General features: G+C 43.3%; 1 protein-coding gene across 1 annotated transcript in view; it reads right to left on the bottom strand.

Moving 5' to 3' along the window:
• The window catches only part of Ccdc175 (coiled-coil domain containing 175), a 53,322-nt gene that overhangs the window by 201 nt on the left and 36,098 nt on the right, over positions 1–17,023 (bottom strand). The window contains exons 15-20 of the mRNA XM_057782816.1: positions 14,834–14,913; positions 12,794–12,946; positions 8,898–9,000; positions 7,644–7,687; positions 6,814–7,000; positions 365–484 (exon numbers count right to left, since the gene is read on the bottom strand). Of these exons, the coding sequence (XP_057638799.1) occupies positions 399–484; positions 6,814–7,000; positions 7,644–7,687; positions 8,898–9,000; positions 12,794–12,946; positions 14,834–14,913 (653 nt within the window). The 3' untranslated portion in view covers positions 365–398. The remainder of the gene's footprint in view (positions 1–364; positions 485–6,813; positions 7,001–7,643; positions 7,688–8,897; positions 9,001–12,793; positions 12,947–14,833; positions 14,914–17,023) is intronic.

Genomic DNA, 17,023 nt, shown 5'->3' with positions numbered 1-17,023 from the left:
TTTAAGTATTAAGATTAATGCCTCATTTGTCAACTGGATAAATACGCATACTCCCCTCCTCTCATCCTCTTTCTTCAAATGCATTTCTGAGTCAGCACCATATAACCGGAAGTATCTGCGATGGAATGAGCTACAGGAACACCTAGTCGGTTCCCCTGTGGCTGGTTTTGGATAGGTAAGCTGTCACGTTCGTCCTCTGAAGGCTTGGAGAGACTTGTGTCACAGCCATGGGAACAGACTAGAAATGTTAACACTTGAGCCATGTGTATTCATTTGTAGTGTTTGAGGGGTTATTCACGGTTCTGTTCCATAGCAACCTTGGAGACTTAATTAATGCTGCAGAATACAAACTCGGTGCACTCACCCAGTGGGTCTCTGGGATTCTCTAGGTTGTTTCCTTATTTGCTGCTCCTGATTAAGGCGTTTCTCCTAAGGCGAATGGAGCGTGGAAAATGGACCTTTTTGCCAGTCTTTTGCTTCTTTTCTGTAAGAAAAAACATTTAAGTTCTATTTGTGTTTTACACAGGTTTTGTGTTTAGTAATGTCCACTAAAGTCCTGACTTGTTCCAAAACCCTCGAGTGGCTAATTACATAGTCTGTACCTGAGAGGCGATGTGTCCGATTGCCCGTGGCGAGCCACTGGGCCCTTTTGTGTACCAAGCTGTTTGTAACAGTTACCTTCCTGTATACCATTCTAGCAAAAGAATATGTGTAAAAGAAGGAGTCATAAAAAAATTACAATTCTCCAAGGGCAGATACTTAATATCTGCGTTTTGGAATCTACTTTCATAGAAACAGGCTTATCAATATCATAGCCACTTTGGTTGCTCATGTTTAGTAAATAGTTGGATAAACTGTGTATAGCGAGGCCGTGGTGGCACATGCCTTTAATCCCAGCTCTCAGAAAGCAGAGGCAGGCGGATCTCTGTGAGTTCGAGGTCAGCCTGGTCTACAAGAGCTAGTTCCAGGACAGGCTCCAAAGCTACAGCAAAGTCATGTCTTGAAAATCTTAAAAAAAAAAAAAAAAAAAAAAAAGTGGTCTAATTTAAAAATGTGCAAAATAGCCCTTAGCTTAGCTTTGGTCTTGACTGAAGTCCTTGGGATACACTGTAGTTTTTGCTGTTGTGGGCTAGAGTAATTATTTTGCTAGTCAGATAAGAATAATTTGAAAGGCATTTTTTTTCTTAATTTGGGTTTAATGATGAGTTTAACAACATTTACCTAAAACTATCAGTTTCTAAGACTTGGCTGCTCAGTGGAGCCACGAAGAGATTTAAAAACCAACACGCCTGACCTTCTGGGCACTCATGTCTCCTGTTGAACTAGGCTGGGATGTTGCCTCAAGGTAGATTCTTTTCTTCAAACCTCCTTGTGGAATGTTTGAGAACCACTGGTCTGAATGAAGGTCTTCCTAATCTGAGCTTTGTTTTTCCAAGAGAACTTCTTGGCTTCATTTGGTTTGGTTGACCTTTCTGAGATAGTCTTGTTATGTAACCTGGGGTGATTTGGAACCCTTTCAAATCATTCAGCAAATGACTTTTTTTTTTCTCTCTTAGATGTCAATTCTGCTGTAACTATAAAATTAAAAGCAATTTACTTTTCAGAATTAAATGCTCAAAATGTGCACAATAATATTGAGTAATTTTTCCATCACAAAAATGAAAACTGACAATTTTAAGAGTTGATTTTTTTAAGGCTTTAAAACATTAGGTGATCTAAAAAAGTCTTCTGCAAGGAATATATGATTTGATCAATAAAAAACACTCGTGTAACCTAAGTTACTGTGTATAATGTTCAAGGGATTTGGAATTATAACTGAGCAGATAGTTCTCAAAAGAAATACAAAGGGCCAATAAGTGTTTTTGAAAGTCCTCAATAGCCTTTGCCTCCAAGGAAATGCAAAATAAAGTTACTTTGAGATTTAGTCCATCTTACCCCAGTCAAAATGGCTGTCACCAAGAAGACAAACGCTTTTTGCTGGCAAGACTGTGGAGAAAGGGGAGTTCCCATCTACTGTTGGCTGGAGTGAAATTGGCTCAGCCACGATGAAAACCAGTGTGGAGGTTTCTCAAGAAAATAGAACTAGAGCTACCATATGACTCGGCTGTACTGTTCCACGTCCTTCCACAGAAGTATGCGCTCATCTGCGTGCATTGCTAATGCATCGCAATAGCAAGGAAAATGTAATCCGCCTACATGCTTATCTACTGATGATAATAAAATGGTACTTGTGTACAGCACAATTTTATTCTACCATAAAGGAAAAAAATATGAAACTTGTAGGAAAATGAGTGGCAGTGGAAATATTAAATCAGGTTATAGGCTCAGAAAGTCGAATTAGCTCTTATATACAGATCCCAAGCTTTTAACTTTTATGAGTGTGCATTTAATGTGGGGTTGAGTGTGAATGGCCGGCAAGAAACTAGAAAGGGGTCCATGTGGGGCAGGTCAGGGGGGCTGCAAGAGAGGGAGCTGGGAGGGTAATAGAACTCATGAATTAGGAAGGCAGAAATGATTACATGGCACAGTGGGGAGGGGCGAGCAGGGGAGAAGGGTCCAAGTGGGGGCGGATCGTGAAGGTGGGAAAGAGGAGTAGATGGGTAGGGAGATTTAGCCAAAACTAGTTCCGTACATGGAAATGCCATGCAGTAGCGGGCTTTCTGATTAAGAAAAAAATGAAGGACTGTATTTTTAAATTTGATTTGTTTTCTGACTTGGAAATAACGAAAAAAAATTCTTTAAAAAATTGTAATCACTCCGTGCGGTGTGTGTTTGCGCACGCGCGTGCATGTGTGCGTGTGTGCGTGTGTGCGTGTGTGTGTGTGTGTGTGTGTGTCCCTGCAATGGCGTGTTGGGGGCAGTAGGTAGAGCACATGTATCACAAAGCGTGTGGAGTTGAGGGGACAACACGTAGGAGTACACCCGTCTCAGGAATCAAACTCCGGGTGTTAGGCTTGGTGGCAAAGAACTTTCACCCACTGAACCATCTCTTTGGCCCAAAACGTTTTTAATAATTTAAAAGTGACCTGTGCTGTTTGATTCGGATATATCTCATTACGTTTTTGCTTATAAAACAGAAAAGGTAAGAAGCTAGCTGATCACAGGGCTCAGGTGAATTCTGGCATCTAGCATTCTGAGATCCAACTCACTCCTCTTTCCAGTTAGCAACCGCCCCACAGCCCACAGTCCCGCCATTTGGGGTCCTTGGCCAGCTCACATCTATCTGCGCCTGTCCCTGTGTGCTTTTAGCACCCAATAAGAGAGCTTAACCTTCGTGATTTCTTCACTAGAAGAGCTCCATTAATTTTAACTGTCTCTTCTCTTGTCCTGGAGTATTCGGTAGAATAAAGAAGCTAGTGTAATGGGTGTGGAGCAGGGCAGTACCTGAAGGGTTGTAATGACATATTATGTCCAGGAGTGGGCAGCAGAGGGCTGCTGTCCTGGAGGGGGTTCAGGGATTCTGGAGAACCGCAGGCAATTCAGAAGGGGAGACTGGGTGGCTGTGTGATGGTGGAGTAATTCAAGGGCCAAATGGTATTCACTTCCCCGAGACGGTGGAAGATCCTACAGACTCGACGAACGCTCAACCTATGCTTGATATTTTATAATCTGTTTGTTGTCTTTCATATTTCACGACTGGGGAATGCGAGGAAGAAGGTGAAGCAGCAGGAGCCCATCTGGCTTCAAAGCTCACATTCTACTCCTGGCTCCGGAAACTGAGATAGATAGCAAGCGTTATGCAAGATGGCGATCTGCATCCAGATCTCAACTCAGCTTCAAACCTCCGGCTCCTGGTTCCCTAACCCAGCTGCCTCTTAGACAAATCCACACTTCTTATGGCCCACTTTTGGCATATGCAGGAATTAATATACGTTTCAGGGATTCCAGATTCTCTTCCTACTGTATCAGCAGTGGGCAACTTGCAGCCTAATAGGTAATTCTACAATAGCAGGCAAAACCGCAACAGAGAGTTCAGGGCTGGCAGTGCCAGTAATACTATCTGGCCCTTGGCAGAGGAGGAGCTGCCGAGCACTGTACTGGAATGTGAATTCCATTTGAGCAGGGACTGTTGTATTCACCGCAGTAACCGTGGTATCTTAGAGCTTGACACAGGCTAGGTAGTTAGGAAATGCTTGTTGACTGCAACATTTCATTGGCTCTAAATAGCATAGCTCACTTTTTTTGTTCCTGTTTTGTTTTGAGGGTTTATTTGTTTTTACTTTATGTGCATGAGTGTTTGCCTGCATGTGTGTGTGTGCACCACACATTTCCTGGTGCCCAAGGAAGACACTGGATCCCCTGGAACTGGGGTTATAGAAGGCAGGGAGCTGCCATGTAGGTGCTGGGAACCAAGATGTGGATCAGCTGTGAAAGCAGCCTGTGCTTTTAGTGACGGAGATGTTTCTGCAGCCCCAAGCGCCCAGCTCTAAATTGTAGGTTTGTCCCTCTATATTCTACTGACTTTGGGAAACTCTCTGTAATGACTGTATTCTTCCATATATCCTTTCCATTTGTAGTGAAAATACAATGTTCATTTTATTTCATTGTAGATGTTTACCGTTGTGTGGTCTAGAAACAAAATCAGTCTCCGATTTCCCTTCGTTTTCCTCAACCTGTGTGAGCTCAGGCTTTGTCAGAAGAGCCGAGCCGTCCATGGGACTGGACACGAGCCTGCCAGTGTCAACATGCTAGTCCTACATGTTTTCTCTATAGAGTTAGGTAGTAGATGTTCTAGACTTGGAGAGTCACATGGCCCGTGTCACAGCTACTCTGTCATTTATAGCATGAAACCACAGGCATATGTAATATACGAATGAACATGGCTATAATACACTCCACTTCTCGCCAGTCTGTAAGCTTTCCTCAGGGATGCTAATGACAGACAGAAAGACTTTTGGCTGTAGGTTTTTGTTTTTTTTTTTTTTTTTTTTTTTTAGACAGGGGTCTCACTGTGTGACTCTGGCTGTCCTAGAATTCACTCTGTAGACCAGACTTCCTGCCTCTGCCTCCTGAGTGCTGGGATTAAAGGCCTGCACCACTATACCCTGCTTAGCTCTTTTGACCCCAGGATATGGAGACCAGTGGCCCCCAGCTTATTTTACCTCTACCTTGAATCCTAAGCTAAATCACATATTAGCGATTTATATTTCTCTATATATTGATAGTCAAAAGCACAAATTTTAAAGGATGACAATACCAAATATAAGCAGAATATTTAATATTTGCTTCCTAAGTGGGAACTGGTGTTTGGAGACCACCAGCTGCTTTACTGCCTATGATCCAAGGACTAGAAACCGTGGTCTAGAACCCACATTATAGCCACATTTTAGCATTTAGCTTTCGGCTACATCTGAATAAATGCCCTGATGGAGTCAGGAGACAAGTGAGTCCCTGCTCTGAACTATATGACACTTAGGAACGAGTGAGCTCTTGAACTCTGCTTTGTCTCCGGTTGTGCCTCGTCGGGGAAATGCACAGAGCAGTCAGGTGGCCGGGGACCACAGACATGTGCACAGTGCATTCCAGCAGGCTCCCTGGGTCTGTCAAATCAGCTTTCAGCAGTGGAGAGGGCTGACCCACGGCGTGCCAGCTGCTTAGACTTCACTTACCCAGCCAAGCCTTCAGAAAACAGGTTGTACCCAGTATTGGAATGCTTTTTAGCCCTGGCTCTTTCCCCTGCTTTACTTTTATCCCATTTCACCTTCTACACTGATCTTTGCACACAATCTGATGGTTACTCGTTGATATTCAACCCAATGATCTCAGAAACTGCACCCATGCTAGGCGGTGTTCCTCTCATCCCATCCCCGCATCTGTCCTCATCATCCCGTCCTCGCACAGCTGTTCCCCACGCTCCCTTCTGCTCAAGTGACTTCTTCACTGAGAGTTCTGGGCTGTATCCATGCAAGGGTTCCCTCTATTTCTCACGACATCCCTATTTTGAGCAGAGTTTGGGTGCCAATCTAACGTGACACAGTCACAGGGATTGAGGGTGAAGCAGACGGCTGGGCTGTTAGCCCATGAAGCAAGGTCAGAGGTCATGCTACACGTCGGCATCTCAGAAATACTCAGAAGACATACCTCAATATATATATTTTTTCAGAGAATTGCTATTTTAGCACCAAATTCATCTGAGGAAGGAGACATGAAATTATATTCAATTTTTTTTATGTTCAAGAATGTAAGGAGTTTGTTTACTATTATTATAAAATTCATTTAATTTTGTATACTTGAATGTTTTGCTTGTATGTACTTCTACTGCGTAAAGGCCTGGTAGCCACGGAGCTTAGAAGAGGGCAGGCAGCAAATCCCCTGGAGCTAGGGTGGTTGTGAGTCGTCCGGTTGGGCAGGGAATTGAACCCTGGTCCTCTGCAAGAGCAAGGAGTGCTTTAAACCACCGAGCCATCACTCCAGCCCCAGAATGCAAGAATTAAAAGTCTTTTAAACCATGTTTCTGAATTGGGTGTGGGGACTCATGCCTATAATTCCAGCCCTCAGGAAGTTCAGGCAGGAAAACCCTTCACAGCCACACTAGACTCCACAGTAAAATCCTGTCTCAATAATAGAGTATCTAGAATTTCGTTTTTTATAATGAAGGAGATTTGAGATGAGTTCGCTTGAAAACTCTCCTAAGCAAAAGAAAGAACTGAGAGAGTATTCTAACAAACTCAACCCCAGGTGAGTACCTGTGTTTGGTGAGATGCTCAACATCAGTGAGCACAGTCCTTCCCCTCCTTTTGGTGACCAGTCTCTGAGGAGCCCCTTATTTTGACGTCACTAGCTACTACAAGGCAGCAGGAAGTTCTACGTTACCGAATTCATCAGAGTACTGATTACGACGAAGTTCAGATGGTGATTCCTCCAGCATAAGAAGACGCAGCCGTTCGATGCCGCCCAGCAGCCAGGCACTAATGGCCTCGATCCTCTTATCCCTGTATTGTAGCTTCTCTATTAGAGTCTTAATTTCTTGCAAGGTGTCTTCTCCAGTATTCACCAGTTCCTTAAAGGAATGGCATTTGGGGGCAGGTGTAAATATAATTGCAACAAAATAACATTCTGAGTGGTTTTGTTCCAAAATGATGTTATGTATGAAAAATTGGTATTAGTCACACGAAGTGACTTTTAGAACTATGCAGAGGCTATATTCAAAGCAGCCTGCCTGACTCGTCACTAGAGGAGGAGGGGAAGAGAGGCGCTGAACAGCTGGTAAATACAGAGTGAGTCAGAGCACAGGCTCACAACACAGATGTATCGTAAGTAAACTTGCAAAGACTGAATGAGAACAGAAGGAAAGGAAAGGAGGAGGGAGGGAAGGTGTGAGAGAAGGAGGGAAGGAGGGAGGGAGGGAAGGAGGGAAGGAAAGACTGATCGTGGTGGCTGACTGGTAGTGTAAGAAGATAATGTTTGAAAGGATTAAGATTTCACAGTGACATTTAACACAACGGATGTGATGCTGACCCTACCCTGTCAACCTTCCACAGTCTCACAATTCTGTCCACATGCGCATGAGTACATACCAGTACATGCACATGTGAACATGCACACATGCACACATATACAAAGATGAACACACACACACATTAAATGGCAGGTGAATTCCTTTGGAAACAAGATACACAGAACAATTCAAGATGAACCCTCACCTGAATATTGATCTGAAATTGTGCCAGGAAATCTGAATAGTGTTCTGAAAGATTTAAAACAAATCTTGTTACAAAAGCAATCAACATTTTAATAATTAAAATGTTTTTATCTATATGTTTCTACTTCCAGAATGATGGGGGGTGAAAGCCACACCCAGTGACTCAGACCACTTCCAGCTGCCTGTGGGTCAAGATGTAAGGACTCTCAGCTCCTTCTCCAGCACCATGCCCACCTGAACACCACCACGCTTCCTGCCATGATGATAATGGACTAAACCTCGGAGCTGTAAGGAGCCACCCCAATGAAATGTTTTCCTTTATAAGGGCTGCCGTGGCCATGGTGTCTCTTCACAAGAGATGATGCATAGCCGTTACTGCTGCAGTGCACCAGCTAGGAGCGCAGTGGCTCCCGAAAGCGTGTGGTTTGTTAATTGTGGTTGTTTTGAGACCACAATAGTTTAAAACTGCAGTCCAGGCTGGCATGAAACTTACTATGTAGCCTAGGCTGGTCTTTAACTCGCATAAATTCCTGTTTCAGTCTAAGTGTTGGATTACAGATGTGAGTTCTCCCACCATACATGTGCACATCTGGCTTTATGAAGGAATTTTTAAAATACGCTTTGCAGAGGCAAAGAAGCCAAGAGCAGAGAGGTGCATACTACGTCATCTCTTTAACAATTTGTTAATTGTTAGTGTTAGAAGGCAGGTTGGTGGCTTCCAGAGTCTGGAGGTGGGTAGAGGATCAGCTGGAAGGGACAGGTGGCAGAAGCCACTTTTGTAACTGAAATACACAGCGGGCAGAAAGGACTTAGGGAAGGAGGCTACTTAGGCCTGTGGTCTCAGAGGACTCCATTCACTGTGGCAGTGGAGCAGCAGGCGGTGCTGATGGGGCTGTGTGGTGGACATTCCAGGTTTCTCGGTAGCCCGGGGAACAGAGGATGCAGGCCGGACTCAGGGACGGTTATAACCTTTAAAGGCCTGTTCCTGAAGATGTGCTTCCATCAGCCAGGCCTCACCCCCAAGAGGCCCCACAAACTTCTGCATGGCTCCACAAACTCATAACAGGAGCCGGGGAAGGACATTTCATATTTAAATTGTGACAAGATGTACGATCATGAACACGGTTTACACTTTGCTGTGGAGGCAGGGGCAGCCAGGGCTCATCTATTCCTCAAAATCGTCCAATTTTTAAGTGGATGCAAATGAATAAAAAACCGATTTAAATAAGAGCAAAGCTGAGTGGGCGCGACTTACTGTGCTGAGCTATCAGTTGCCAAGACAGGTTCCCTGAGTCCTGCACAGTTGTTTTCTGCTTTTCTATGTATATCTGGGTTTGTTTCTTCAGGTAGGCAAGATGCTGAGAACGAAAGGCACACGACAGCTATCAGCGCCTGCTCACCGCACAGAGTACAGCATTCATGCAGTCATTCATCAAACATGTGTCGATGCTTCACAATGCCACCGGCTGTTCCACCGTGTCTCCCTCCATTCACGGGAGAAGACAAAACCTCCTGCTTTCTTACCGGTTCAGCAACCAAAGAAATAGACATGGTGCTCTAATAAGGCTGGACAAAGGAAGACATTAAAAGACCTTCTGCCCCAATCCTTCATATCCACAAGAAAAATGTTCCTTGTGCAAAATAGAGCAATAGAAATCCTCATCCTTTTAGTAAACATTAGATATTTTCTCCATAGGAGGAGAGGCTAGCGGGATGCTTCAGGACAAAGTTCCTCTCAAGTTTGTGTCAAAGGTCTGCTGCCCGATCCTGGGTTGAATATCTGCGGGCTACTGAGAACCAAAGTTTTTCAGAGTACACAATCTTTCTTTCGAGAAGCAGTAGTCCTTGAGATGTTTCCACTCTACCAGATGAAGCATGTGATTGTTGGGATAACTCTCGACATTTAACAGACGGACATAAATCACACAGAGCCGTGAAGAGATTTCCATAACATCATGGGGCTAGTCAGTGGCCAGGCTACTTCCCTTATCAGGCTCTACTGAAGGAATGTTTTTTTAATTCTTCTCTATCAGTTATCAATTCTTGTAACAAAGAAAGAAACAAACAAAAATCAGAGTATTTTCTCATCTAAAAGGTACATAATGAGGCAGGTGGACCTCTGTGAGTATGAGTATCAGCCTGGTCTACAACAGCTAGTTCCAGGATAGGCTCCAAAGCAAGACAGAGAAACCCTGTCTCAAAAAAACAAAAAATTGGGTACAAAATGTACTACCTGACTTTTGAAGTTGTTATGTGCACTGAATAAGATCAAGTCTCAAACTCTTGGGACACTGATGCAGACCCTGACTTGGAGGTTATTACAGTTTAGTGGGGGGAATGTTTACAAAGAAGCAACATTCACCCTGTGAGACACTTGATGTAGGATGTCCTTCTAAACGTTCAACTGCAGACACTAAGGACAGTGTCCCCAGTGAGTGACAGACTCTAACTCACATCTTTCAAACAAAGGAATAGTATATAAATTTTTTATAACTGTCTTGTAACGTTATGAAATATAGAAATTAGGTAATATTCATGTATTATAAAAAGGCTGTTGGAATCAATAGTTCTGAGCACTAAAATCTGAATTTATTAGATTTAATTATTAAACATACCATTCTAAAATTAAAATGAGTAAATCTTAAGTATAAACAGGCAAGCTTTACTCTTTTGAGATATAAGCCTGAAAATTAGTGGTAATAAATTGAGATTATAACTTTAGGGTCTAAATGAACAGACGTATTTGCTCTCGAATTATCAGTTGATATGGTACAGACAACTTAATTTTTTAGCTAGGCAAGGAAAACTAGAACACGAATTTTACAAGTGGAAGATAACTAAGAGCCCAACAACTCACATACGGGTGTTTCTTTCTTTCTTTCTTTTTTTTTTTTTTTTTTAGTTTTTCGAGACAGGGTTTCTCTGTAGCTTTGGAGCCTGTCCGGGAACTAGCTCTTGTAGACCAGGCTGGCCTCGAACTCACAGAGATTCACCTGCCTCTGCCTCCCGAGTGCTGGGATTAAAGGGGTGCGCCACCACCGCCTGGCCCTATGGTTGTTTCTTTAGTTGTCAAAGGGACTCAGATCTGAGGAACACCAGGGCACACACCCGCCAGAATAGCTCAACTGCAAAAAGACAGTTGGGTGAGTATGATGACATTTTTCTGAAAATATTTCTTGATTGACAAAGAGACTAACCCTTTCTTTGTCCTAGGCACCGTGTGAATAATATGCCTTGAGACTATTTATAATTATGTTCTCAACCAGCTGGCCTATTGTGTGCTCAGCCTGTCTGTCTGAGTTTAGCCTGCATGTAAGAGAACAATGCAACTTCACGGACTTCGCATGCAGTCAGCTTTTACAACAGAGAACAATGCAACCAACTTCACTTGGAATTCACATGCAATCAGCTTTTACAACCTAAGGTAAATGTAAATTCATAGCTTTGATTTTAAGTTTTGAAGTCTTTCATGCCCTTGACCTAGATTAACGTGTGTGTGTGTGTGTGTGTGTGTGTATGTGTGTGTGTGTGTGTGTGTGTGTGTGTGTGTGGTGATAACTGTTTTCTGAAAGCTGCTAATAGGTTAAAAGGAGCCTTAAACTAAACAAATATCCCATATATGTTGGAACACGTGGGTATAGGTTGATAACATCTCCTTGAGGTTTTGAATGCTATTCTGGGTCAGTTAAGCAACTTTTCCTCTTATAAAATTTTGATAAGATTTCTGTAAAGAATTCCTTCATTTCTTTCCCATACTATGCTTTCTGTGCTGTTTAATAAATATAGAGCTTAGCCGGGCGGTGGTGGCACACGCCTTTAATGCCAGTACTCGGGAGGCAGAGGCAGGTGGATCTCTGTGAGTTCGAGGCCAGCCTGGTCTACAAGAGCTAGTTCCAGGACAGGAACCAAAAAGCTACAGAGAAACCCTGTCTCGAAAATCCAAAAAAAAAAAAAAAAAAAAATAGAGCTCTTTGTAAAGGCCAGACCCAGTCACAGAGCAGACAGAAACACAACAGACAGGCACTGGGGATTTACCAGGCGCACACAATAGATTGGCTAGAAACAGACTTCAGACAGTTGGAAGACATGGGGAGAAAAGCGGAGATTCCAAAACTGGGCTTGCTCTTGGTCAAACTAATCTAAGAGGAAGTGTGTGTTCGTTTCTTGGTGTGACATGGACACAGTGTGAGTATTAGGGCTCCCACTCATTGCTGGTGGGAGGGGCATTCAGTGCCTTGCCCTTTGGGAGCCTGGCGCTCTGCAGGACTACAGAAGATTCACCTCCTGATGACTTTGCAGTTTTAGTTAGGATCTATACCCAATGGAACTATGTCTGTCTATCAAAATAATATTGCTTGAATGGGCTTAGGAACAGGGCTGGTAACAGCCCAAAGAAATTCTCCAAACCCCCAATAATAGTTGAAGTAAATACTAGTGATATGGAGCAATACCGTGCAGAATGAAGAAGAATTATACTCAGTGAGGATGAACCTCAGAGGTAGGAGACTGAGCAAAACCGTGTATGCAGCATCGTCCTTTGCTGTGGGACAATGGTCTTTTATCCTGTCACTTGTATTATTTTAAATGAAATGCTGATTGGCCAATAGCCAGGGAGGAAGTATAGGCAGGCCAACAGCGACCAGGCAGGAAGTAGAGGCGGGGCCATGAGAATTCTGGGAAGAGGGAAGTTTCAGTCTGCAGTTGTCACCCAGACACAGAGAGGAAGCCGGACACAGAGCAAGCAAGATGTGACTGCCTCGCCATAAAAGGTACCAAGCCACATGGCTAACACAGACAAGTATTATGGGCTAATATAAGTTATAAGAGTTAATAAGAAGCCTGAGCTAATGGGCCAATCAGTTTATAACTAATGTAAACCTCTGTGTGTTTCTTTGGAACTGAACAACTGCGGGAACCGGGCAGGACAGAAACCTCACTCAACAGTCCTTCACATGTAATGTTTGAATCCAGGCAAAACCAATCTCTGGTGTTAGAAGTCGGTGGTATTCTTGTGGGGAGAGGTGAGAGTGACGGGGGGGGGAGACTGCACCCTTCTAAAGTTTGTTACGTGCATTATTCTCGTCTTTTCTCACGCGAGTACCGCTGGTCCAGGCAATCAATTTAGGAAAAGTGAAGTGCTGTTGAACTTACTTCTCTTAATTTTTTGTTTTCCAGGATGAGAAGGGTTGCCTTCTGGTCATTTACATAGATTTCGTTTTCTAAGTTCTTTAGAATTTCAAAATGCTCTTTGTTTTTTTTACTTTCGATATCTCGTAAATGTTTTAATTCTGTCTTCAAACTGTCCTGCCCAAACATAAAAGACATCGTTATCTCCCAGGGGTCAAAGGGCAGGGCACCAGCATTAGTCTGCCTAGGTCACCGGGTTCTGCACTCATCCCTGAGCCATCCAGTTGACTGTGGCAATCTTTTAGCAAAAGCTGCTTCCTAAAAACTTGTTTCTGGATTCTGGTAAGGTCGCACATGAACCTGAAGTGAGGTACCCTAGATACTAACAAAACGACACAGAATAAGACATGCTTTGAAACTGGCCAAAGTGGGGAGCCGGGAGAAGGATGCACTGACATTTTAAAGGAAGACGGAATGTTCTAAAAGGAGGTGATATTTATTCTATGAATATATATTTACCTGCTTATTTTCTGCTGTTCGTTTGCTTTTGAGACAAGGTGTCAAGTATCCCAGGCTGGCTTCAGGACTCACTGTGCAGCCCAGGCTAACCCTGAACTGCGAATATTCCTGTCTCCACCTCCCGTGGGTTAGCATTACAATTGTGATCCACTATACTCAGTCTACATAGTGTCGAGACCTGAACTCGGGGCCTCACACATTTCAGGCAAGTGCTCTTCCAAAAGACCTTTATATTATCAACTCCGATTCTTTAAAAACATCATTTATTGAATATTTTTTCTTACTGAATTCTCTATGCAGTTCTTAATTATTATAGCATCACAAACCTCATGGTCTTTATCTGTCATATTACTCACCAGGAACATCTTATTAGAAAAAAGTGTGTGTGTGAGTGTGTGTGCGCATGTGAGTATGTACGTGCATGTGTGCACGTGTACATTACACTTCCTTGTAATGTTCTTGTCCATATTTCTTCTTACCCACAGCATATCAAAAATCATGTTAGATATCCAGATATTCAAAGAATAGGATAATTTCATGTTCAATTGATCAACTCCACATAAAAAATTATAACGAAACTATAGATTGTGTATTTTGAAAGATAGTGAACATTTCTTTGCTCCTGTTCTATCTCCCACGATCTCTGCGTATTCAGCCTCAAAACGAGTTCATCCTATAAACGAGAACACCTAAGTCTCCTCACGGGTCCATATTTTTTCTCTCATTATACTCGATCTGGTTCCAGATGCCCCCACCTTGTTAATCATGTGTTAATCTGATGGAATTGAGAACCATAATATAGAAGATGTGTGAAATTCACTTCTGGCCATTTCTTTGAGGGTGTTTCAGAGATGATTAGATCATGAAAAAAATTAGTGCACTGAGGGATTCAAATTTTGTACAGAGTATTTGGAGGCCTGGGTGGAGGAAATGGATTTCTGGGCCTGTGCTTTTGTAGCTTGATCCCAGTCCCTTCTTCCTAATACTCTTCTCTGCCCCCTGGTGGCCACGAGGTGAAAAGCTTTTCTCAGCCAAGACCGTGCTGAAAGCTCAGAAACAAGAGGAGCCAGACTATCAGGGACCTCTGAGATCAAATAAACCTTCCCTCCATTAAGTTGGTTTTCTCAGGTATATATCACAATTGTGCAAAACTTCCTTCCATATGTATATATTGAATACAATTTTACACACTGACATTGGTAGAATAACTTAAATAAGTCTGTTTCAGACAAACTAAGTTATTGGTGAGTACAAATGATACTAAATACTCACCAGTATTTCAAATTAAAGAAGGAAGAGAAGGCGGGGCCTTTGGGTGGTAGCATCTTTTTATCCCGGCACTCTGGAGACGAGGGCAGGAGATTCACTAGTTTAAGTTGAAGACTGTCTACACAGGAAAACCCTTCTCAGAAAACCAGGGCCCGAGAATGTAGTTCCGGCGGTACAGAACTTGTCTAGCATCTAAAGGCCTGGAATTCAGTCCCTAACACTGCAAACAGCACAACACAGAAAGCCAAGACAGACAAACCACAGCCATTTATTTACCGTGTTGTCCATGTATCTGATGATATCTTTCCTAAAGCGGAAAATATAGTTGCTCAATAAATTCTCCTCTTGCTTCTTCGCTGTTTAAAGAGAGGGAGAGAGAGAAAATAAATGTCTGTGAAGTAATTTGGTTTAAAAAAAAATCTCAGTGTAAGAATGCACAGGCTTAACAGTCACACTGTGGTAAACTCTAAGCACGAGAGACAGCAGCTCTGCAGTGCATTTACCCCTGGGTCTGGTTCCTCGGGATCTACCCCACAATCTGTCAGTTTCTTTTGGTTTGGTTTATTTACGTATGTGTGAGAGAAACAGAGGTGCTCACGTGTATGTGCTCAAAGGTGTGTGGAGGCATCAGGGCTGAGTTTCTGGGATTGGAGGGCTCCTGGTTTATTTCCTAGGCACTGTGACCTGAACTCCGATCCTCGTGACTGTATACCAAGTGTCCTTAACCACTGAGCCATTTCTCTAGTCCCTCAATCACATTTTAAAAATAATCCCAGGGGGAGGGGAGGGGCAGGGAGGGGAGCAGAGAAAAATGTAGAGCTCAATAAAAAGCAATAAAAAATAACCCCTTTAGTTGTGCCTTCTGCTTAGCTCAATTTTCTTAAATTATATGCTAAGAAGGCTGTGATTCTTTTCAGACATTCTATCTACTTCTTAGCATACTGTCGGGAAATTTGGTGTCTTTATTCCTGTCTACATATTCTCTATCCCTCCCCACATCTAGGTTTCTTCCCTTCAACCTCCCCATAAAGTTATGGTTTTTGTTTCAACAAAGTTTCGCTCTTTAGGTCATCGCAACAGTGTAAGGAAGGGATTAGTCAGTAGCGAGCCAAATGACACAATGCTTCATGTCAATGACATGAATGTGCACCAAAATCTGCACCACAGTTGCAAGGCATGTTTAATCACTGCCCAGCTACTTTACAGGAAGGCGTCCATCCATTCTCAGTATCTGTGTCGGGGTTTGAATAGTTAGGTTTCCTCAGTGGAATAATCATCTGGTCTGCCCCCTGAGTGGAGCGATGTAGTATGGGGAAATAAATCTTTTTTCTTTTTTAAATTTAGATTAATTTTTTTAAAATTTTGTGTACGACTGTGTATGTGTTTGTATTCACTGTGACCAGAAGGCATTGGTTCCCTCTGGAGCTGGAATTACAGGCCATTGTGAGTCACCTGATGTAAGTCATGTGACGTGGGTGCTGAGAATCAAACCTGAGACCTTTTGGAGAGTAATCCATGCTCTTAAACATGGCGTTAGTTCTCCAGCCTGGGCAAATCTCAGAAGGCAAATTCAGGGGAGGAATTTCAGTCACTGTGGTGTGCTATGTCTAGCCCTACTTGATAAAGATAAAACTCCTTCACCACTTTTCCATGACTTGGTATCTTCCCGATGACTTTTTATGGAAATCAGCTTTTTATCCTAAAATGGGCCCAACTGGCTGCCTACACTCCTCTAACCAGGCAGGGGGACGGGATACCGCCACAACACAACATGCCATCTGCCTTCAGCCATATTAGGTGCTCCAAGTTTGAAACCCCTCGTCCCATTTCTTTGCTCGCCTTAAGGGAAAATAGTTCCTCAGCTACAACTCAGAGGAAGAGCTTCACCTGGGGGCCAACTGCTGCGTTAGCTACCTTTTCTATTGCTGTATCTCCACAGCCCTGAGATACAGTAATACCTACAATCTGCCTTTTAGAGAGAGAGCTTTGGGGCTTTATGATGTCCTTTTCCATGGGCTCTTCTGCTCATATTCCCCTTTCTTCTGTCACTCTACCCAGTCACTCTTTCCCCAAATCTGATGACACTTATTATCCGACAGCAGGTAAGCAGAAGGTCAACAGATGAGGGCTCTCTCCTCGCTCGTGCCTCCTTTCTTGTGAAACCGCAACTTTGCAGGCATGCTTTTCCACACGCTGCTGTCAGTCTTCGGGAGGGCGCTGAGACGGATGCACGTGTTAGGCACTGTGTTTCACTGTCCTCCTTGCCCCGTGTGGGAACTGCGCCTGTGCGGTCCATCTTGTCAGGCACTGAGCACTTCACCCCTCCATTTCTTCTTCCTTGCTGCTGTCTTCTCCTTCCTGTCTTTCCTTTGTAAGAGATTCAGAGTGTGTGAAGGGTTGCCTATCTCTCTCTTCACAGTGTTTTCTTCACTCTCTGCTTTGTACTAAGAGGAGAACTGGAAAGAC

This window comes from Chionomys nivalis, chromosome 10 (genome assembly GCF_950005125.1).
Source record: "Chionomys nivalis chromosome 10, mChiNiv1.1, whole genome shotgun sequence".
NCBI lineage: Eukaryota > Metazoa > Chordata > Mammalia > Rodentia > Cricetidae > Chionomys > Chionomys nivalis.
Note: the sequence above shows the minus strand (reverse complement) of the source record. Positions and strands in the feature narration are given on the sequence as shown.